The sequence below is a fragment of the Terrapene carolina genome, unplaced genomic scaffold, assembly GCF_002925995.2.
Source record: "Terrapene carolina triunguis isolate 2854851 unplaced genomic scaffold, T_m_triunguis-2.0 Scaffold69, whole genome shotgun sequence".
NCBI lineage: Eukaryota > Metazoa > Chordata > Testudines > Emydidae > Terrapene > Terrapene triunguis.
In genome coordinates, this window is record NW_020664420.1 from 45,486,930 (window position 1) to 45,511,156 (window position 24,227).

Sequence of the window (24,227 nt, forward strand, 5' to 3'; positions counted from 1 at the left end):
GCTCAGATACCTCCTCTATTAGCTCCTTGAGTATTCTAGGATGCATTTCATCAGGCCCTGGTGACTTGCAGGCATCTAACTTTTCTAAGTGGTTTTTAACTTGTTCTTTTTTTATTTTATCTGCTAAACCTACCCCCTTCCCATTAGCATTCACTATGTTAGGCATTCCTTCAGACTTCTCGGTGACGACCGAAACAAAGAAGTCATTAAGCATCTCTGCCATTTCCAAGTTTCCTGTTACTGTTTCTCCCTCTTCATTAAGCAGTGGGCCTACCCTGTCTTTGATCTTCCTCTTGCTTCTAATGTATTGATAAAAAGTCTTCTTGTTTTCCTTTATTCCTGTAGCTAGTTTGAGCTCATTTTGTGCCTTTGCCTTTCTAATCTTGCCCCTGCATTCCTGTGTTGTTTGCCTATATTCATCCTTTGTAATCTGTCCTAGTTTCCATTTTTTATATGACTCCTTTTTATTTTTTAGATCATGCAAGATCTCATGGTTAAGCCAAGGTGGTCTTTTGCCACATTTTCTATCTTTCCTAACCAGCGGAATAGCTTGCTTTTGGGCCCTTAATAGTGTCCCTTTGAAAAACTGCCAACTCTCCTCAGTTGTTTTTCCCCTCTGTCTTGATTCCCATGGGACCTTACCTATCAGCTCTCTGAGCTTACCAAAATCTGCCTTCCTGAAATCCATTGTCTCTATTTTGCTGTTCTCCCTTCTACCCTTCCTTAGAATTGCAAACTCTATGATTTCATGATCACTTTCACCCAAGCTGCCTTCTACTTTCAAATTCTCAACGAGTTCCTCCCTATTTGTTAAAATCAAGTCTAGAACAGCTTCCCCCCTAGTAGCTTTTTCAACCTTCTGAAATAAAAAGTTGTCTGCAATGCAGTCCAACAATTTGTTGGATAGTCTGTGCCCCGCTGTGTTATTTTCCCAACATATATCCGGATAGTTGAAGTCCCCCATCACCACCAGATCTTGGGCTTTGGATGATTTTGTTAGTTGTTTAAAAAAAGCCTCATCCACCTCTTCCACCTGGTTAGGTGGCCTGTAGTAGACTCCTAGCATGACATCACCCTTGTTTTTTACCCCTTTTAGCCTAACCCAGAGACTCTCAACACTTCCATCTCCTATGTCCATCTCTACCTCAGTCCAAGTGTGTACATTTTTAATATATAAGGCAACACCTCCTCCCTTTTTCCCCTGTCTATCCTTCCTGAGCAAGCTGTACCCATCCACACCAACATTCCAATCATGTGTATTATCCCACCAAGTTTCAGTGATGCCAACAATGTCATAGTTGTATTTATTTATTAGCACTTCCAGTTCTTCCTGCTTATTACCCATACTTCTCGCATTTGTATATCGGCATCTAAGATACTGTTTTGATCTTTCCTACCAGTTTTGTCCTGACCCTCCTTTCTCTCTGCCAGTATAGCCCATACACCCTCTCATTTCCGACCCATCTCCCAGGTCTCCATGTTTCCCACTTACTTTCTTGCTTATTCTCCCTCTCTGCCTACCTTTTACCCTTCTTACATTTATTCCCTTCTTAATTATTTATATTTCCCTCAGTAGCATACTATTTGAGCACCTCACAATCTTTAATGTATTTTCCTGTGAAGTTGGGTATTTCCCCCATCTTACAGATGGTGAACTGCATCTCGGAGGGGCTAAGCGACTTGTCCAAGGTCAGACAGGAAGTCAGTGGCAGAGCAAGGACTTAGACCAGGTGTCCCAAATCCTGGGCCATATTTGTACTTACAGAGCCTCGTCTGACATAGCTACATCAACAAAGCCCCCTAGTGGAGATATAGCATATGCACAGAGAAGGAGATGTTCTGTTGGCATAGCTGGTATCTGTCCAAACGACATTAGCTATGCCTACCAAGGCACTCTTCTGTCATTATATTTACATCTACACTAGAAAGTTTTGCCAGTATAGCTACTTCAGCTAAGGGGTGTGACTTTTTGACACTCCTAGCTGATGTAGCTTTGTCTGTAATGTAGACCAGGCCTTATACTACTGCTCTAACCCCTGTACACATCCTCCCTCTCTATCTCTCATTCATCCGTACAATTTATTTTCTGCTACCCTAGGCCCTTTGTTTCTTCTGAACATGCTGCTGATGTTCCTTCACATATGCTAGAACTATTACTAAGCTTGTTGTATTAAAGTTTTTTAAATCTCAAATTAGTGGATTCCTGATTAATTTGAGGTCGTTAAGCTTAGTCATAAGGGTAAGTATCCTGGAACAACATTCAGGGAGTTTCCAAACTAGACTCCGCAAGTGTATTGTCAAATATCTTAATTATTTGTCAATCAGTTCTTCTGAAATAAGTCTAGGCATACTCAATGTTTCTAATATAAACCAAAGAACTCTCAAAAGGAGGGACCAAATAGGAGGGAAAGGCATTGATGCTGTAATTAAATAGCCCTAAATTCAAAGGCATTTACCATGGTGTCATACTTTGGCGAGCACCTTGGCTAAAATTAAACCTAGAACTATCTATAATGGTTAATATGATTAAATCATAAGATTTTCTTACCTGCTGAAGTTGGCTCCTCTTCCTCAGATTCTGGGCCCAAAAAAGAAGAAAGAAAGAAAAAAAGTTATAAATAGTTGAAGAAACTCAAACAGTGCTAATTAATAGCCATTTGATTACATTTAAATATATGTACTAAAATCCGAAACTGGCAATACAATGGCATGACATGTGTGGGTTTTTAAATATAAAGTCTGAATCGACTGCATTATCAGAATTCAGATTTATTAGAAAACCAAGCTAAATCAACTGTGAACTTAACATGACTGTGTGGTTTTACAGTCTCGTATCTATATCCCTCACCCTCTGTCCCCCATCCTCCATATTTATCTCTTGTGTAAAGACGATAGGGTAAAACTTCATATTATTCGCTGGAAGATATCAGTCACACATTTCTGAGACCATATTAATTAACGGGAATAGTTACAGCACTGTTAAAAGAAACATGTTGCCATGCTGACCTAAAGAGAGAAAAAGGATAGGATTGTCAAAAGAATGTTCTGCATTGGCCTCATTTGCTCCCACTCAAGATAACAGGAAGTCCATCTATATTTCATAAACATATACATAATACGAATGGTTTTCCCTACATCCCTCAAAAGTATTTAATCAAAGGGAAGGAAACCAACAAGTGATTAACTCACACACTCTTCTTATCCTAAGAAGTCAGTGGAGACTCAGCATAAAGGTGCCATAGGGAACTCTAAGACAATAGAGAGCTCTAGAGCATGGTGGAGTTTTTTGATCAGTATTCCTTAGCATTTTAAAGATAAGGTTATCTTTCTGTTTCACTGAAAAACCACAGTTTTTCCACTTTCTCTGCCATAGACATCCACTTTTTAGCTTGCTTGGAAAGCACATCTCTTTAAACGCTGGGCTGGACAGAATAAAAACACACAAAGCCTCTGGTAGCACCAATGAAGGTGGCCTGAGAACTGTGTGACATGCTTCCTCCCTCAGGCAATTGCTTCTACAACTTGACTACAGTTGGCTGCCAAAGAGAGAGATTTCAAAGATTTTTGCAAACTTTGATCTCCTGCATGATTTATTTTTCCCTCTTCGCCTACATCAACATATATAACTCGAGGACTCCTTATTTTTAGTGAAACTTTATAGCAGACACCTTTGGGAACCTCTTTCATCACATATGAATTGCTCTGTATATAACTCTTGGGTAATTTAATATTGTGTTCTGTATGTTATTGTATATGACAATTATCCTGGACACAGGGGTTACTTCTAATTGCACTGGAGTGAAGTAGTCTTTCCAAGGGGCATCAGAATCAATCAATAGCAGCTAATGAAATGTTGTGTGAGGCACCAGCCAGCTGCTTTCCTTTGATTAAACTCTTTTGAGGGGGGCAGGTTTATTAACGCAATTCAGTATTCCGAAAGAACTGAAAAGGATAGGGAACAAGAAGCTAAACACAACACAGTAACAAATGCCTATAAAACCCCTTATACAAATAAATGATCACCTGAGTAATGACTACTTTTGCAAATAAGCATATACAGGATTGAACTTATATTATATGACAGAAAGAAAATGTTTTATTGTAGATATACTAAAATTAAAGAAAAGATGGTCATGTCAATTCAGGATTTAAAGACAATAGGAGAGGAGAAGAAGAAGAAGAAGAAGGAGGAGGAGGAGGAAAGATGCTTTGCTCTGCTGAGACATGGCACACTGGAAGATGCTGGAATTCACTGACAGCCTCAGGTCTTGATGCAGTGCCCATTTAAGTTAATTGCAAAGCTTCTATTGATTTTAATGGTGTAAGATCAGGCTCTAAACAAGCTTTCTGAGAGGAGAAAAACAAACAAACTCCATATTGCTGAAAAGGTAAGTGCTGGCCCCACTGAAATCCAGGGGAGTTTTGCCATTGTCTTCAAAGGAGCCAGAATTTCACCCACTGTCATTAATATGCTCTACTTTGCCAGGCAGCCTTTGAACCTAACTAGTAGTGCTTTTGTTTGTGGTTAGACAAATCCCACAGTATTGATGGATTTTCATTTTATGACTTTTTTTCTCAATTTTCTATCCAGTACCAAAGAAACATTGCTTATTTTAAAAATGGAATAGGTTGTATAGACTGTTAGCTCAGTGACAATGTTGTAGGAGCTCCAGAGGAAGGAAACTGACTTTTGACCTGAAAAGTGGTGGAAACAGAAATGAGCTGATGACTTGTGCACTCAGTCAAAAGCAAACAAGTTGCAATTTCCCCAGCTACCAAGGAGTTGCAGGGAGGGCAGAAGGACTGGTGAAACATCAGCATGAACCCAGTGAGATCAACAGTTAGAGCAGGAGAAACAGCAAGTGTGTCTGCAAATCCAGTAGTTTGTGGACTGGGAGGAAGAGCGCCAGCATGAGAGAGAAGAGGAGCAGGAACATTAATATCAGCTCGAGATGAAGAAACTGCATCAGCAGGACCAGCTTCAACAATATCAGCTTGAGTTGGAGAAACCGAACCAGTCAAATGATAGTCTGGTAGGTGGAGCCAGTGCTGTGGGGATGGGTGGCACAGATTCTAAATTACTTCCTCACATTAGGGAGAGGAATGACATGGATGTGTTTTAAATGCTTTTGAAATGGGGTGTGAATTGAATAAGGTGGGGAAAGAGGATGTGGAATGGAATGTGGCTCCAGAAGTGCTTTAGAGCTGGAGCACCCACAGCGAAAAAATGGTGGGTGAGGAATACCCACCAGCAGCCCCCTATCAGTGCCCCCCCAGCGCCTCCTGCCTGCCAGCTGTTTCATGGCATGCAGGAGGCTCGGGCGGGGGGAGGAGTGAGGATGCGGCACGCTCAGAGGAGGGAGACGAACTGGGCAGGAAGAGGCGGGGCAGAGGTGGAGCAGGGGTGGGAAGAGGTGGGGCAGGGCCTTGGGAAAACAGGTGGAGTGAGGGCGGGGCCTGGGGCAGAGCCGGGTGTCGAGCACCCCCTGAAACTTTGGAAAGTCGGCACCTGTGTCTGGCTCCACTACTGTCAGGGACAAAAGGCTTGGATAAGGATTTTCACCCTTAACAGTGGTGGACAGATGATGAGCTGTGTAAACAAGCTTTGTTGTAAAAGTGTAAACTGACACCTAAAACATACAGCAAAAGATTTTGGCCATGTTCTGCAAGTTGCCAGGGGGGTCACTTTTCCTGGGATTGCCCACTTTATCCACTGAAGCCCAGTGCAGTGCTGGAAAGGCCAGCTGCATCCCAACCTCACAGAGTTAACTGGGTGACTGATTCTCCAGAGGGAGGAAGTCACACCGCTAGTCCTCCGATAGCATATAAATGATCATGCTGAGCCATTCACACTTCTGAACCACTGCCCACACGGCATGCTGCACCCTCCTGAGTGCAGATACATTGGATTGCCAGTGGGAGCAGAAGGTGATAGTCAACAGGGAAACATTCACTGGATGAAGCTATTGGGACTGCTAAGACCTCTAGTTAAGCCCCATGTCATGAAGTCCCAACCACTGCTACCAAGATGTGAAAATGGATTGAAGTTCCTGATGTCAAAGCCTTCACTCTACCTACAGCCCAGATATCTATACAGACCCAGGAAGGATCAGGGGTACTGATTTTAGGTGAATTGTCACATAGTTCATATTCTTTTTTTTTAGGAAATGATATTATGGCTTTGATGCAGAAGAAGTGAACCAGACCCACTCAGTTAGCTCCATAGTGGGAAGAGACTCTGTTAGCCAAAATGCAAATAGGGGAAGCGGAGAGGGAGAAAGGTGGTGGATCCTCCTCACTAGTTTCCAAGGGGGATTGAGATACGTTCCCCAGGTATGCAAATACCTGAGAAGGGAGGAGTGAGAACTACAGCCAGGAAGGAAAGGGAACTTCTTCCCACAGTCTCTGACTGCCTGATGGGTCTGTGAAAAAGTAAAGAATCCTGAGCCGGTGGGAAAGGGAATTCTGCTCACCTTGCCTCAGTGTGTGTGGGAAACAATACTCCTCCTCCTCCCCAGGGAGCTGAGGTTAGGCTAGGTCTGGAGCACTGAGAAGGTGGACAGAGAAAGGAATGTGGCTATGGGTGAAGTTTGAAGCATCTCCTTGCCATCCAGAGAGGCACCACCTCCTGAAGAGGCTCATTTATCCTAGTTCAGCCTGGATTCTCCAGAGGCCAAAAGACACAAAAATGGACCTTGGACAAACAGCCTGAATTTAAACTGACTCAGGGCCTGCTTTTGATCCACAAAGAGACAGGACTTTCTGTCCAAAGGAGAGCCCCAATCCTTAGGGAAGAGTTGGAAGGACTGACACCAATCAGAACCTTGTGGAGATTGGGGGAGGGAGGTGATCTATGGTAAGCTTATTAGCATGCAGGTAGGTTCTTTATTGTTTTAATATGTTTTTTCTGTAACGCCTGTACCTTACAAATAAAAACGCTTGCTTAGAAAGAGCGGTATGGTAACTTAACTCTGAGCAATTGTGCTGTTTAGAGCCTCTGAAGAGAAGGCAAAGCAGGCCTGCATAGGCAGTCTGACTTGCAGAGGAATTCAGTATAGGCAGGGATCTGTGCAGCCTAGAAAAACCCTGGCCAGGAGAGAGACACATGTCTTTGCTCAGGAGAGGTGAGGGCTAGGGAGTCAGAAGCTTAATACGGAGGGGGAATACAGGTGCAGTTGCCCAGAACTTTGACAGAGATAACTAAAACTGTACTTATCTGTTCTAAAGGATGATTACCATAACTTCTTGAAAAGCTAGAAGAACTCACTGCATATAATTAGAAGGCAATATCTTGGCCAACATGATATTAACCAGTAGAGAAGTCACTGCTCAAAATTAACTCATTTTCCCCTTTGCAGTCCAAACAGAACTCCATAATATTCCAGGGCAGAAATATGCACATTTAGAATTGCTTTCATGAAAAAGGCAAAGACCTAATTTTGGCAGTCATTACTGTATTTCTAAATCCTGGGCATGACTGAACTGGAAATATGTATTAAAAATTAAATATGAATAAATTCAATATGAAATTCCACAGCCTTATGCACACAGTGATTTCTTTATCAAGTGAGACACACAGCTTAAATTAGCCTGCTGTCCATGACAGGATTTCTTTTATCACTGATAGCTTGAAAGGCTACGTCTGAAAAACAAACTGCTTTTAATAAGCCATCGGACTCTTTCCTTTAAAAAAAAAAAAAATGTTTGCAGCAAGACTCTGTATAGCACATGACTGGAAACGTCGGACTTCCCCTCCTATGTAATTGTGGTATAGTAAAATATGGACTGTCCCTGTACTGGACAAGCTTTCACACCATGTATGTACATACGAGATGCACCAAAAAGAGGATAGGTATTTCAAAATTTGGTCACCCTTTTTAGTGTACTTAGAGCTGGAGGGCTCCCCAGCCAGCAAGCTAGAATCTTTAGCCAGGTTCTGTGAATATTAACCTGATCCTGAATAAGTAATAAGTAATGTACAATATCATATGTAAATGTTGTATTACAACTTTGCCTTAATAAGAAGTGTTTAAAAAAAGAATACACTATACATTTTTCATCCCAACTCAAACACATCAGCTCTCCACTTGCCATTAAATTATTGATAAATAAATAAAAATACCACCACCACAACACTATCCTGTGATTAGCAGCAATTTCAATCCTAAAGTTATTTTAAAAAACTATTTATACAATGAGTCTCATCCATGATAATTAGCAGTAAATTTCCCAATTATCTTATTTCAGAGATGAGGAAGGAGGAAAAACAAAAAATAAATGAACCACATTGCTTCACACAAAATCCGCTGTTCATTATGCCTGGCAGTAGTTTGGTATGATCACTCAAACCGTTCTCCCACTGATTTCAGAAGGGGTGGGAGGGATCAGGAATGGGCCTACATTGGGTCACTTGGAAGACATGGATATCTCCACCAGTATGTCAAAGACGTCTGTATAAAGTGGCGGCATGATAATGATCTTGAAGTATTTGGAGATGTAAACACCAAAACTGAACCGGTTTGCAACTTTAAAAATGTTTTACAAAAGGTTCCCCCTCCCCGCCTTTCTACAGTAGAGCATTAACAAAATATATGATGTCATATGGCAGCACAAAGATTTTATTGCTGTACACTTAGAACAAATTTGATGCACATTTGTGATTACTTGTATAACTCACTCACAAGTGAGTAATACTATCATCCTCAATGTATGCTAATAAAACACATACACAATCACAGAAGAAATAGATTTGAACAGAGGGTCCAGTAACATGAATTGTTTAGGGTATATCATATTACTGGTATGAGAGCGGCTATGAAAATGCAATGATGCCATGTTAGCATGGGAGTGATTACAATAATACCTGTGTTAAGCCTCAGCATTCGACCATTATACAGGTAGATGTTTTCAGAAGTGCAAGCAAACCCAGTCTGAGCTTTGAAGTGTAGTAAATTTGAAGTCTATTAAGGGGGCAGTTCACTAGTGGCTTACATTAGCTTTGTGTCGAAGAAAGGGGTCATCAAGTATTAATGCTAGATCTACTTGCCTTTAACACTTTTTATTAATATTTGTAAGAAAAGGTAATGGGTGCATGATTTGGAAGAACTGATAACAATAAAAACAGTAAACTATCTACAGGGTATTATTTCATACCCAAAAGCCTAAATATTTAGAGTTTTGTAAAATGCATCAGACCAAGCCTAATAATGGTCAACATCAACACCCATAGTATGCAACAGTTTCTGGATTTAACTTCAATTTCAAATGAAAGAAAACGTAAAAGATTCTTTTTCTTTTTTGCACTAAAATTTAACACTAACAAGTGGTTCTGAATAACTGCAGCCACACAATTATTAAAATCATAGCTGGGAAATGAAGAAAAACATAATGCAATTCTTTCAAGAAGGTGAACATTCAAAGTGCTGTTTAGATATGTTCATGGCATTGCTAGAAATAAAAATCAATTGGATAATTGACTTTTGGCATATTACAGTTGTTAATGGACACAGGAAGATTGCCTATGTTGATGTTACTAGATCTGTCAACAGCACTCAATATACCATGGACCAAGTTTTGTTCCCTTGCTGGTGTGGTCGTACATTTTTTCCTCTTACTTAAGAACTCAGATATGAAGGGGAGGAGGGCGGAGAGAAGTATCACATAGATCCATTTTTTCACCCCTCCTGTTCAATGTGCATAAATTATATTGAGTTATATTATTGGAATGAGCAATGAAGGCCATCACTATGGTGTTACTACTCTGCTGTGCATCTCTTTTTTGTCAAAACCAGACTCTGCTCTGCAGTGAAGTGGCTGAAACACAACCTAGATAAGACAGAAATGATGCCAGTTGCTCAAGGATGCTTTCATCTTCTATTGGGAATGTAGACTCATTCTGTTCCAATATAGTATGTAATGTTAGAGTAACAGTGGATTCTTCAATGTTCATGAATTTTCAAGTAGTGGCATTGCCCCTTTCCAGCTACAGCTAGCCAAGTTCTTGCTGTCAGCTGTCCATAGCTTTCCAGAACTGGTGGCAAGATGTTCCACCGACTGGTGCATTCAAGAGAGAACAAGTTATCTCTCTTTTCCCTCCCCTTTGCCATTATATTTCAAGACACAAATGACTAACAAAAGGCTAGCCTCAACTTCCAGGAAATTAAGATTAGCAAAATCTTCATTACAATATAAAAATATATAGGAAATTTCCACACTAAAAATTCCTTTTTTGTTTCTTCTTATTAATGTCTTGGGCATCAGCGTTATGATGATGATTAGAAATAAAATCTAATGTAAGAAATACCAAGGGGAGTGGTAAATTTATCATCTCTTTGAATCTTTAAGTGGAGACTGAATGTTTGAGAGAGATACTCTAGTTCAACCACATGTTATTGGCCTTTACAGGGTTCACATATGTAATAGGAGAGAATAACTCTGACCACTGCAGGACTTACTAAGTGAAATTCTATATCCTATATTTTACAGGAGATCAGATTAGATAATCGTACTCAAGTTTCCCGCCCTTAAAATCCATGAATCTGTTGGAACAGTATCAATATTATAATTTTCATAAGCATTCCATTAATTTAGCATTCCTCATGTTTTTAAATTATTGTGTTTAATATCCTTGTTTTATTTCTGTTTGGTTTGTTACTGTAAGAACTTCAAGGTTTTTTTTGTTCTTGTTGACTGGGAATTAAGATGAACAACAACAAAATACCGCTAACTGAATGAGTCAACCCAGTGCCTACTGAAGAAATCATACACCTGACTGTTTGCAAGATAAAAACTGTAGTGATTTGTTTTTAAAATAATTATCTGGTATGCATAGCCATTCGATGAAGTTCTGCCAACATCACAACAGGCTGACTTTAGAGCACTAATTTTGAAACTAGTGGCTGTCTGTCATGGCTGAAACATCACATAACTATATAAACATACTCTTATGTTTAGTGTCTGAAGATACAATCAAGGATTAAAAATATCAAGAAAAAATAAAATATACAAATATAAAACCTAATGTACTTCAAATGATCATTAATATTAATCACTACGAGCACCGGTCTATAAATTATAGAGCAAAGTCTTCACTCCTCTCATATTTTATAAAACTTGCACTAACATACCAATAAAGAACCTTTTAAGTTAAATACTTATATTTGATAGCCCTTTTTAACTAAGTAGGCACCTGCTAACATCTGTTATAGTTAACAATGCAAAACTCAGTTCATTATATCCCCATCTTTACACAAAGATACACGTCTACAACATGGTGCGGCTTATCAGTGGTAAACGACAGACACCAAACAAACACACATCAGGGACAAACAAGGTCACCTACTAACAACAGAAAAAGAACAAGAAATGCACTGGACAGAGCATTTCAAAGAATTGCTAAACAGACAGCCACCTAAAGAGGAAGCAAATATCCAGGAGGCAGAAGAAGGTCTTGATATCAACACAGACACCCCATCTAAGGAAGAGATCATTCAAGCCATCAAATCCTTAAAAAATGGGAAAGCTCCTGGCAAGGATAACTTGAATGCAGAATTGTTCAAGGTAAATCCTGAGTTAGCAGCATCTATCCTGGCCCCTCTATTTATATCAGTCTATCAAAGGGGGAAAGTGCCAGATGAGTGGACCAATGGGGTTATAGTGAAGATACCAAAGAAAGGAACTCTCAGTGATTGTAATAACTGGCATGGTATCACACTTTTATCTGTGCCAAGCAAAGTATTGTGTAAGATCATAGTCCAGCATATATCAGAGGCAGTTGATAGCGTTCTCAGAAAAGAGTAAGCCGGTTTTCGGAAAGGGCGTGGATGTACAGACCAGGTCTTCACGCTATGAAACATAATAGAACCATACTTAGAATGGCAACAGCAATTCTGCATAAACTTCATAGACTTTGAGAAGGCTTTTGATAGCATTCACAGGACCAGCCTATGGTGCATTCTGCAGGCATATGGAATCCCTCTCTGTATAAACAACATCATCAAAAGCTTTTATTTCTTCTTTACATGCAGTGTTGATCACAGTGAGCTTAGTTTTTAAGTCAAAACAGGAGTTCGTCAGGGGTGTGTCATGTCTCACCCTTCTAATCTCTTGAAGACCTGGACTTTGCAGATGATTTCATTCTCCTATCACATATCCAACACCATATACAAGAAAAAACAACTTGACATCAAATTCAGCCAGCAAATTGAACTGAAAGTCAACTGCAATAAGAGATATCACGACCTTTAATATTGCCTCACCATTACCAGTATGGATGAAGGATTATGGTCTCACCAATGTAGAAACATTCACATACTTGGGCAGCACCATCAGCCAGGATAGTGGAACAAGCCAGGACATCCGTAACAAAATCAATACAGCCAGAAACACCTTCAGGAGCTTAAGTCTGGAAATCATCAAAATACAACACCAAAACCAAACTCAAGATTTATCAGAGCTGCATACTTTCAACATTACTTTATAGTGCAGAATGCTGGGGAATGAGAAAGTATGACATGTTCAAACTGTCTTTCCATACAAACTGCCTCAGAAAAATCCTCCATATCTTTTGGCCCAGAACAATCTCAAATGAAGATCTATTGACACAGTGAAGCCAAGAGGATATCAGCACCATCATTGCCAGTAGGCGTTGGAGATGGATAGGTCATGTGCTTCGAATGGAAACTGATTCTATCACCAGAGTAGTAATGGTGCACACCTGAAGGCAAGTGAAAATGAGGCCGCCCAAAAACAACACAGCGAAGAGCTGTGGAAGCCGAGCTGAAAAATCTGGGGCACAGCTGGGGAAACTACTGAAAGACTTGCCGTAAACAAACAGGAGTGAAGGAGCGTCCTCACTGCCCTAAACGCCAGAGGCGTAATGGGAACATGATGATGATGATTTACACACACACACGCTCTCACCTTCAAGGCTGAAATTTTCCATGTATGATTTTTTGTTTGCTTGTTTATTTGTATGGTTTACTTGATCAAAATACTTTTGGACATTTGTATGTGGCTGGAAAATAAAAAAAGCACAATACTCCCCATTGTAAAAACATCCGGCTTTGATTCTACCGTCATTTCCACCAACCCTACAAGACAGACAACAAAATCAGCTGAACGCGTAATGTGAAAGTTGGAATCCGTGGATATACAATTGGTTTTCATCTAGTCTAGTGCCTTTGGTTTGGGGCAAAACATTACTTATAGTTGGATGGGATGTGAGAAAAAAATGTTGGGCTGAATATGGTATGCTTACACAGCAAAAGCCTACCTGCACTAGCTTGAATCCAGCTAGTGCAGGAAACGACAGCAGCAAACATAGATCAGCACAGTATTCAGAGTGGGCTAACAGAGTATGTACGCAGGGTCCATGCTAGGCTTGATAGGCTTGCACTACATGCACTGAATACATTAGTAGTTATCAGTGGTTCACAGTCAAGCTGGATGGGCATATCAAGTGGGGTCCCACAGGGATCAGTTCTGGGTCCAGTTCTGTTCAATATCTTCATCAATGATTTAGAGAATGGCAAGGAGAGTACACTTATAAAGTTCGCAGACTGGGTGGGAAGAGTTGCAAGTGCTTTGGAGGATAGAATTAAAATTCAAAGTGATCTGGACAAACTGGAGAAATGGTCTGAAGTAAATATGATTAAATTCAATACGGGCAAATGCAAAGTATTCCACTTAGGAAGGAACAGTGAGTTGCACACATACAAAATGGGAAATGACTGTCTAGGGAAGGAGTACTTCAGAAAGGGATCTGGGAGTCACAGTGGATCACAAGCGAAATATGAGTCAACAGTGTAACACTGTTGCAAAAAACCAAAAACAAAACAAAAAAAAGCAATCATAATTCTGGGCTGCATTATCAGGAGTGTTGTGAACAAGACACAGGAAGTAATTCTTCTGCTCTACTCCGTGCTGACTTAGCCTCAACTGGATTATTGTGTCCAGGTATGGGTGCCACATTTCAGGAAAGATGTGAACAAAATTGGAGAAAGTCCAGAGAAGAGCAACAAAAATGATTAAAGGTCTAGAAAACATGACCGGTGAGGGAAGATTGAAAATATGAGTTTGTTTAGTCTGAAGTAGAGAAGACTGGGGGAGGGTGGGAGGGATTTTTAAGAACAGGTTAGACAAACACTTGTCAGGGATGGTCTCGATAATACTTAGTCCTGCCTTGAGTGCAGGGGACTGGACTAGAAGACCTCTCGAGGTCCCTTCCAGTCCTATGATTTCAGTCCAACATTACAGTTGCACAGTTAACAATAGAAAAGTCAGGAAATGCACAAGTTAAGGGTAAGGACAGCCACACTGAGTTGATCATGTTGCATGTTTACAGTATTCTCTCTTCTATTTTTGCTGATTAAGGGCCTAGCTCTATTCCCTATGAAGTCTATAACAGTTTTGCTCTTGACTTCAGTTGGTACAGGATTGATCCCTAAACATAGCTGAATCTGTTGCTGTTTATGATGTAAAATGTCTACCAGAAATATGCAGCATGTGCAGTATGGCAAAGTAGAAAACATCAGGTGAAAGAGGCTGTAAGAAAATAAGGAACTGTACTGTAAACCTAGCATACGGTTTGTACCATAGGTTGTGCTAGTTTGAATAGTCACAGGAAGTTCTTCATTGATTATTTCATTTCAATGTATCAACATACCATCAAATAATGTACTGAAACATAACTACAAATGTTGAAGGCAACAGACACAAAATGGACACTTTCCAGTAATGCTAACATTAACACCAACTCAATGATTATAAAAGAAGATGATACATAATTAGGAGTCTGAGTCTTCAAGGTACTGAATGCATCTTGAGCTGAGACTTCCTTGTACCTCCCAGAACTGCCAAACATTTCACCAAGATTTGTCCCTAAAATACTACCAAAAAATTTAAGATTCTCTCTAATTTATTCTCTATACAGTATCAACACAATTATATAAAGTGAATATAAAAAAACAATGAAAATTATCTTAATGAATGAAGTCACTAGAAGTTTATCAGCTTCTCTGACTTAACCTTTGTAAAGAGCACTTTGAACATAACTACCAGTCAGCATTCCAGTATTTCTCTCTGTACTTCCAGTACTCCCAGTGCTTTTCAATTTTGATCTGTGAAAAAGCCAGATTTATTGATTATAAAATACGTTTTGTTAGGGGTTTTTTTTTCCATATGAAAGTATTTGGATTTCAAGACTATACTGCTCTTTAGTTTTTTAGACCAAGTTTATTCACATTTCATATATCATATTTTAGTAATTTAGGGCCAGATTGTCAAAAGAGCTCAACCCTCAACAGCTCCCAATGAGGTCAACAGGAACGGTTAGGTGCTGAGCACTTCTGAAAATCTGGTCCTTAATTCTTTTTGGCCTTTCCCCTCCCATACCAAAACACTGACAGCTAAGCCTTCTTTTAACTTACCCCATTTGAAGTAATGATTGACGAGATCTAAAGCACTTATACACCTAAATCTCCATTCTGCAACACTGACTTTCTAATGTGCTGGGGTGGGGGGGGGGGTTGCTCAACCCCTGGCTGTGCCCCAGGATTCGTCCCCACTCTACACCTTCCCCCCAAGACCCCATCCCCACCCTGCCTCTTCCCGCCCTGTTCTGCCCCCTCCCCCTGAGTGCGCCCCACCCTCGCTCCTCCCCCTCCTCCCAGCGCCTTCTGCACACCATGGAACAGCTGATTGCAGTGGGTGAGAGGTGCTGATGGTAGGCAGAGGAGTTGATCGTGGGCTGCTGGTGGATGCTTAGCACTCACCAGCCCCAGAGCACCCATGGAGTTGGCTCCTATGCACCATTGTGATTTTCTAGGCTGACCTCGTATATAACACAGGCCATAGAACCTCCTTGAATTAATTTGTTTGATTTAGAGAATATCTTTAAAAAAAAACAAACACATAATACCCTTGATCCTCATTCATAGTTCCCATTCTATGGGTCCATATCTATGGACATTCCATTATCAACAGAGAACAACAGATGGTGATTAGATAGCTCTTATGGTAATACAAAGTTTGCCCTTAGGACATCAAGTTGCTTACCATTCTCAATTCAATTTATCTGCAGATTATATGGAATATTCTTAACATTTGACCCATAAGGAAACACTTTGGACATGGTAATTCTGAAACAAACTGCCCAGTTGGAGGGACAATGGCTAATTGACAGCAAGAATTGACTTTTATGCTTAACCAACCCTTTCCTCTTTCCATGGGTGAAGTCACAGATGATGGTAGCATTGCTATCAACTCTAAACTACAGAAGGTGTGTATTTTATGGTATCTATTTTACCACATTAACACTAATATACTAAACTACACTTAGCAACTGCTCATGACGACACATGATCAGTGTCAAAACTGCTGTTGACACAGTCTCCATCTGCAAGGCCCTAGGAAATTTTATCAAGTCTGAACTTTGCCTCCTGAAATCTAGGAAGCACAGAGTGCCCTGAGAGCACTTTGTTCTGCCATCTCCCCTGCTTTCATTACAAGCACAAATTAAAAAAAGAAAATCTGATCCTTCTTGTTGCCACCCTTTATGTCAGCTCCTCAGAGATAAACTAAATACTCTGTATTCCCAACACAAACAAAGTTACTTTATTTTTAAAGATTTTATTTTAATATAAAACATTTTTAACATTTGTGTGATAGTTATTCATCTAATTTCTGCCAGTGTAAACATGGAATAACTCCATTGACTTCAATGGAGGGAGAGAAAGAGCAATTCTTACACTGTTTTGGCAAAATACATTTAAAATTTGTTTCTTCAAAAGATTTTTCCTCACTAGAAATTGTATGGTGCCTTAACTGAACAGAAAATATTTTCCATAAAGGAATTTGTTTAATTTAAAATTGAATATTCTAACAATGTATTTTAAGAATCTATGTTAATTACTATGTACATACAGTATTCAGGAAAAGCATAATACAGCTAAGATTCTTATGACTAAATAGGAGATATATTCAAGAAACCAAAATGAAAAATTGTGGTTATAAATATTCATTGGAGGGGAGATTCTTCCATCTCATAAATATCCCATGCTTTAAACTAGTGGATTTTAGTTATAATTTTGAATTTAAAAGAACTACACGGCTAGCTTATGTACTATATGTAGTGTGTGTGTGTGTGTGTGTGTGTGTGTGTGTGTGTGTGTGTGTGTGAGAGAATGTCTAGAGAGAGAGAGAGAGAGAGAGAGAGAGATACACAAATCACACAAAAGTGCATCTCTGATTTACACACACTTACAAATATATACACACAGACAAACTGAATTCATAAACACACATATATGTCAGAAAAAGATATGCATACCCATATGTATAGAGTGCTGAAGGGAAATTTCTGCATGTTACATGTCATATGGTAACGCTAAAATGAAACATCCAGTATTTGATTCAGTCTTTTTCACTTATATGTCCTTTTATTGATTCTATGCCGTGCCATAGGGTCTTTGTATAAAAAGTACTTTATGAATGTGAAAATGATTGACTGAATTGATTGTTATCTCCCAGTGACCTGCAACAAATCAATGAAATATACATTTCTATTGCGTGCTTCTTATACTACATCTTATCTCAGTAACAAATTTTCACATGACCTCATTTAACACCAGTAGAAGGTTAGAGGCCAGTTCAGATCTGGAATAATATGGATGCAACGCTACTGAAATCAGCAGAACTGTAACTAAAAGCTGGCCAGAAAATGGAAATCTCTTCCAGCAAAATATTTTGGTTGTTTGAAAAAAATTTCCCCACCTCAAATTGGGACAAAACTTCAACATCATGAATTTTCCCCCAAAATGGAGTATTTCTGGAATCCCTTTTTGGGAGAACCAAAATGGATTTTTTGGCTTGCCGGCTGCCTGTCTGGGAAGGCTCTTGTCAATTTCATTTTCATCTTGCAAGCAAAAAGGGCAATTAACAAGAGCTTTCCCCCTGAGCAGACATTTATTCTCCACCAAAAATATCCTTTTTTGGAGGGGGGGGAGGGTGAGGGGCGGGGATGGAATTAAAGTTTTCCAAAGGAAAATTTCTATTTTGCATAAAGGGAACTTTGTCAGATTTTTCTGATGGAAAATTCCTGACCAGCTCTAGCTGTAACCACTCATATCAGATCTGAATTTGGGCTAATGAATCCCAGATAATTCCTTTGTAACTGGGGTCAAGATTTCACAGCAGGAAGTGATCACGTAAAATGTATTAGCATTTAGCTGTGACAAATGTAGAGCATAAGTACAAAGAGGCTTAATGAAGCTCTAGCCTATTTTCCAAAACACATTACTTTGTGATTACCTTCAGGCTTCAACACCATGTGAGGCTTCAGAAGCCTGGGGAAGGTCACAAGTCCTAGCTTTGTAACAGTCTATTGTGTGTGAGGAAAGATCAGCCAGGCCACAGAAGAATTTTTCTTTTATACTGACACAGCTGAAGTGATCCTCAGGGGGGAGACAGCTCAAATTAATGAGCTAAATCTTTCTTCTGTGGATCTTTTTACACCAGATTCATCAGGCAATTTAAAAAATGATCAGTGGGTGGCTATGGGAATGGTGTTTGCCCAGTGATGGAACATGTCCCCATGACAGCATGAATGTGGACACAGTTTGGTTGACAAAGTCCAAGATACCCAGAAAATTTTACCACTAAAAAACCAAATAAAACTAACCCAAAAGATACTCCACATCTTTTCTCGGTATACTTTCCCTTTTGTGTGTTGGAAGGCCTTTGGCCTTAATCCTTATTTTTAATCACCTGGAACCCTTTATGGATTTTTTTTCTTAGTACTCCATTGATTACCTTACTCTATCAGTCAAGCTCAACCCCTCCACTACCAAAATATGTTAGTTGTCTTCCTGTACACACTAAAAGACATTCACTGACATCACGCCTAACAGAAAAGAACAAGGACTTTGCACAAAAGGGGACAGGGGAATGGCAGGCAGTGAAACAGGGCTGCAATTTACAGCTGCCAAGCAAGAAGAACAGTGGAGCTACTATGGATCATTTTTTGAACAAACAAACAGAGCTATAAGACATACAAAGAAATTTCTGTTTGTTATAGACAGGGATTTAAATTAGGCTCAAAAGAGGAAAATTAAATTAGAAAGGAGAAAAGATGATGCCATTTCATTTCATCCCAATTAACTAGTCATTTGAACAATCAATGACAAACACTTTCCCTAATTAAAGGACTAATCCTGCTCCAAACGCAGTGCTATTAGACTGCATGACAAACTCCCATTGACTTCAGTGGGATCAGGAGGAACCCTATAATAGCAAATGTTATCCTTCAAAGTGTATTCATGTAAAATATGTATTAAAAAGGAATGCTACTAACTTTGCACTTCCACAGTAATAACAAGATTCATAACATCCTATCTTTTAAACATCATTGAAATGTTTTTTCCTCTACTATTTCGAGGAAAATCTCCCACCCACACCCTTGACCATTGGGTCATCAAGGGTTAAACCTGGGATCAAATATATTTGGTTGTAACGGTTTAAAAATAATGGAATCCATCTAACTTTGGATTGTCAATCATCTTTAGGACTCCATTTTCTCTTTTAGAGGTTTTATGTAGACTGCATTAGTCTTTTGGAAGAGTCTAACTCATAGATTCTGACTAGTATATTTAAATAGTTGGTATATACAGTTTTGGTCAGGCAGAATTGTTTCTATGCAACTCAAATTAATCCCAATGACACCACTAGTAAGGACAGAGCTAATCCATTGCTTATTCTCTTGCTGCTGACCCAAGCCAATGTGTTCAGCAATGAGTTAATGACTGCTGCAGATGTTTCTTCCTTCATGCCAGCAAACGCAGGAGCTGAAATTAGATGTCTTCTTTCTAAAACCATTAGAGCTCTCCTTTTAAATTATAGGCCACAGAGCCATATTTTTTTGTAAATCAAATGATACTGACAATGCAATTTCCCTATCTGCAATACTAATCCAATTTTTTGCCTAATTAGGGTATTTAAGGTGAGCGATAACAGATAAGAATGTTGACTGGTCTCAGATAAAAGAAACCGAAGCAATGAGCAACATCTAATGAAAGATACCTCCCTCTCGAAAAAAGTACAGCTACACATTTTTTTTTAAAATCACTCTCTCTTCTGTGAGTGCCTTCCTACATGTGGTCTCCTCAACAGTAGTAGAAGTAAACATTTTGAGTAGTAGAAAATTATGACTGATTTTCACTTAATGGGTATTCCAATGCATTAGGTGTTGTGATTTTCTGCTGTTTGATCCATAGAGATGCTCATATTTTAGGCTCTGAACTCACTACCACCTGTGTGCAGGCTGACCTTGTGCCAGCATGGAACCACAATGACTTCACTGGGTATGACAAATCTATGCCAATGAATCACACTGCAGGATTGGGGACTTGGTTAACAGTAGCAATTCTCTTGACTTCAGGGGGAAACTGATTAGTCCATGCTGTCATTATCACAACATGAGCTTTTCACAGGTAATAGCTGATCTGCCTCTGATAACAGCTTTTTGTTTTTACATAGAATGTGAGGTAAGAATGGGGACCAAAAGCATTTTTTAAAACCTGTGAAAATGATTATTTTTTACCATCAAGAATAATCTCTTTGCACAGCTGTAACACTAAGGAAAACATCTTCATTGAGAGGGTCCATAAGTCAGACTCATGTAATGACTTTGTGTAGTCAGGTTTCCCTAGTTTTTCTCCAATAAATGAATTTCCACGCTGGAAAACAACTTTTTGGTTTGTGCATAAATGTCTGGAAACTGACTAATCCTCCAGTGGGTCAGCCTGCTGTGTCATATACGAAATAACATTGTTAATGAATGCTTATGTTTAAATTACCTCTTTGCATCAGAACTGGTTGGAACACATGTAAGTGTTCCTGTCTCCTCACCATTTGTGGCTTTGGACTGTATTTTACTATCGGTTATTTCTAAGGGTATGTCTACGCTACAGCCACTAGAGAGGCACTGCTGTGGTGCTGCAGCTACACCGCTGTAATGTAGGTGCTCCCTACACTGATGGAAGGGGTTTTCCCATCAATGTAGGTAACCCACCTGTCTGAGAGGCAGTAGTTAGGTGGACGGAAGAATCCATCTGTCAACCCAACTACACCTACATCAGAGATAAGGGTGACTTAAGTACTGAAGTCACAGCACAATTTTTTTCACTGTCCTGAGCAACGCTGCTAGATCTACCTAAGTTTTAAGTGTTGTCAAGGCTGATTCCCCACTCTGGCACTTTGAGTGCAGAAGGTGGGGGCCCACAAGGATTCTAAAAATTAATACTGGCCACTCCAGCCTTGTATTAAACTTCCAAGGTTACAGCTTTTCTCTGACTTTGGATGGGTAGATGCTGCCACCACCCAAGTGCAAAAAACCCCTCTGAGAACCCAGGAAGGCGCACTTGGGAATTCCTTCCTGTGGGGTACCCTCAAGCCCTTTTACACACACACACACCCCGGGGAAGAGCTGAGAAAGAAACAAAGGAAATTTAATTAGCCACCAGCTAATTAAACAACATGTGCACATACCTCTTAGGACAGAAAAGCCAATCCTGTTCTTAAAAAAGGTAAATTTTATTAAAAACAAAAAGAAAGAAAATACATTTGAAAACTCAAGCTATTGCTAGATTTAAAAAACCCACTTTCAAGAATTAAGCATCAAGAATACCCTTCTTGAGGTCCAGCTTCAAGGTCACAAGCAATACAAAAGCATTTGGGAGTTAGCAGAGAGGAGTCCACAAGCCATAAAGAAATAAGAAGAAATAAACCTAATTGCATCTTCCTAGACATTTCCTGATCTACTTTCTGGGGGTTTCAAGTGAGTAGTTTCTATGTATGTTTCAGATGATTTTTCATACCTAGCCCCAAGCTTCTTACAGCATAGTTCCAGCCCTGTCTCTACTTCTCCCCAAGAACAAAAATAGACAGAAGAAGGGGAAGTTTTTTCCCCCAATTTTGAAAGTTCTAGCCTTCCCATTGGCTCTTTTGGTCAGGTGCCCACTCCCTTCCTTTTACCTATGCAGGGAGACTTTTTAACCCTTTACAGGTAAAGCAAGTAGAGAACAACTACTAAGAGGGATTTTATAGCTAACTGTCTGGCTGGGTGTCCATAAAAGGGAGCTCCCCTCTCCCCCCTTCATTTATCACAAGTGTAAACCAGGTCTAAGTTAATATTCTGCTATGCTTATTTTTACCACCTTCCTATGTATCTCAGGACACTTGTTCTCTTCTTAAATCTTTATTTCCTTAATCATCACACACAGATATCCTCACTATTTCACACACTTCCAAAGTACTTTAATTTTCACTGTTTCAAGTGCCCCCCACTGAACACTCACCAGGCTGCTATGTTTGGACTTTGGATCCAAACACTGGATCCTGCAAGCTCCTATGCCCACTGAGTCTGAGCAGCATCCAGACCCTGTCCCCTCAGACTCATTCCTGGAGCAAACTCCCTATCTGGTACACATACACACACACACTATGTCCCCCCCACGCACACACTTTCCCAGAGCTCCACCCTAATAGGCATTCCATTTTATAGTTTAACCCTTTGGGGACACATAATAGTTACATCAAGGAATCTAGAGGATTTGCAAAGTAACTTTGTAAGCACATGCACGCATGCATTTACACTTTATTAATAGAGAAAGCAGGTAGACATACAGATCCATGTAAAAACAACAAAGCCCTGCTTACTAAAACCATTCCTCCAGTGTCCTCACATCTCTGAGGACCCACTTTGGTCAGCCCTTTCAGGGTCCCAAGACCTTCCTCAGCCTTCAGCTTCTCTTCCTCCCCTTTCAGCAAGATCTCCTTCACTTATTCAGGTCCAGTGGTACCGTAACTCAGGGAGCATGCCCCTTTTTAACAGCAGCTTTGAACACCTTTTTCTTTGTTCCCTGTTCTGTTAGGGAATTTCCACAACCTCCCTCCCTCCCTACAGTCAAGCTTGGGAGAAATTTAGCATAGCTCTTTAGCATGTTCATTGTTCTACCACGGAAGAGTCATTCAATGTTAACTCCTCTTGACTATCCTGTAGCTGCTCCACACCAGGTTTACAAGATACCTGACCAGTTCCTTTCAGTAAATACACACAATACACACAAAGTTCTAAAGTTACACACTGAGTTCATGAATTCTGATTAGAGTTCATAAGTTGCACATAAAAGATGAACAAATGAAATGATAGAGTATGATGGTTTTGGGAAACTATGTACATCTCCTAATACTGCTTATGCTCTAATAAATTTGTCTCTAAGGGTATGTCTACACTACAGGATTAATCCGAATTTAGATAATTCGAATTTGGGAAACAGGTTGTATAAATTCGATTGTGCGCGGCCACACTAAGCACATTAATTCGGTTTTTAACCACATTAATTCGGTGGTGTGCGGCCACACTACCCCATTACTTTAACCACAGTAATTCGGTGGTGTGCGGCCACACTAACCCTAATTCGAATTAACAAAATCGATTTAGGCGCTACTCCGCTCGTCGAGGTGGAGTACAGAAATCGATTTTAAGTGCCCTTTAATTCGAATTAACTGGCTCTGTAGTGTGGACGGGTGAAGGGTTAATTCGGATTAATGCAGCTAAATCCGAATTAAAGTCGTAGTGTAGACCTAAGGTGCCACAAGTACTCCTGTTCTTTTTGCGGATACAGACTAACACGGCTGCTACTCTGAAACATCTCCTAATACTGCCTTTCAACACAGACCTTTTTTTCATACCAATTCCTCTTTTGATAGAGTCACAAAAACTTAACAACTCTCCCAACAGTTTTTTCAAAATCTGTACTGGGAAGGGCTTATGAAATACCTAGCTTTATTACTATTATAAACATTACTGAAATGATTCACAGCAAAAACCCATACTGTATGCAGAGAGGCTCTTTCTTTTTGCATGAATTGAGTTCTCACAGGGTGCAAATACCATTGCAGAGCTACTGAATACTCCTGGGGGAATTCTGCACCTAAAATTAAAAATTCTGTGCATAATATTTTAAAATTCTGAAAAATTCTGCATATCCCTTCTCAACCCCAGTCTGTGTGACCCCCCACCAGCAGCCTCATGTGTCCCACTCTGTTCCTCCCCTCCCCCATCCCTTGCCTCCTCATCTTGCCCTGTTGGCAGGGCACTGTGAGGAAAGCAGCCTCTGCCCCCTCCCTCTATGCAAAGTCCAGAAATAAATTTTATATATATAAAGAAA

The 24,227-nt window shown here is 39.9% G+C and overlaps 1 protein-coding gene across 2 annotated transcripts in view; it reads right to left on the reverse strand.

Annotated features, from left to right (window-relative positions):
- EDIL3 (EGF like repeats and discoidin domains 3) overlaps window positions 1-24,227 on the reverse strand; it is a 434,555-nt gene that overhangs the window by 282,090 nt on the left and 128,238 nt on the right. For both annotated transcript variants that reach the window (XM_024216158.3, XM_024216234.1), the window contains exon 3: window positions 2,549-2,578. In XM_024216158.3, coding sequence (XP_024071926.1) covers window positions 2,549-2,578 — 30 coding nt within the window. The remainder of the gene's footprint in view (window positions 1-2,548; window positions 2,579-24,227) is intronic.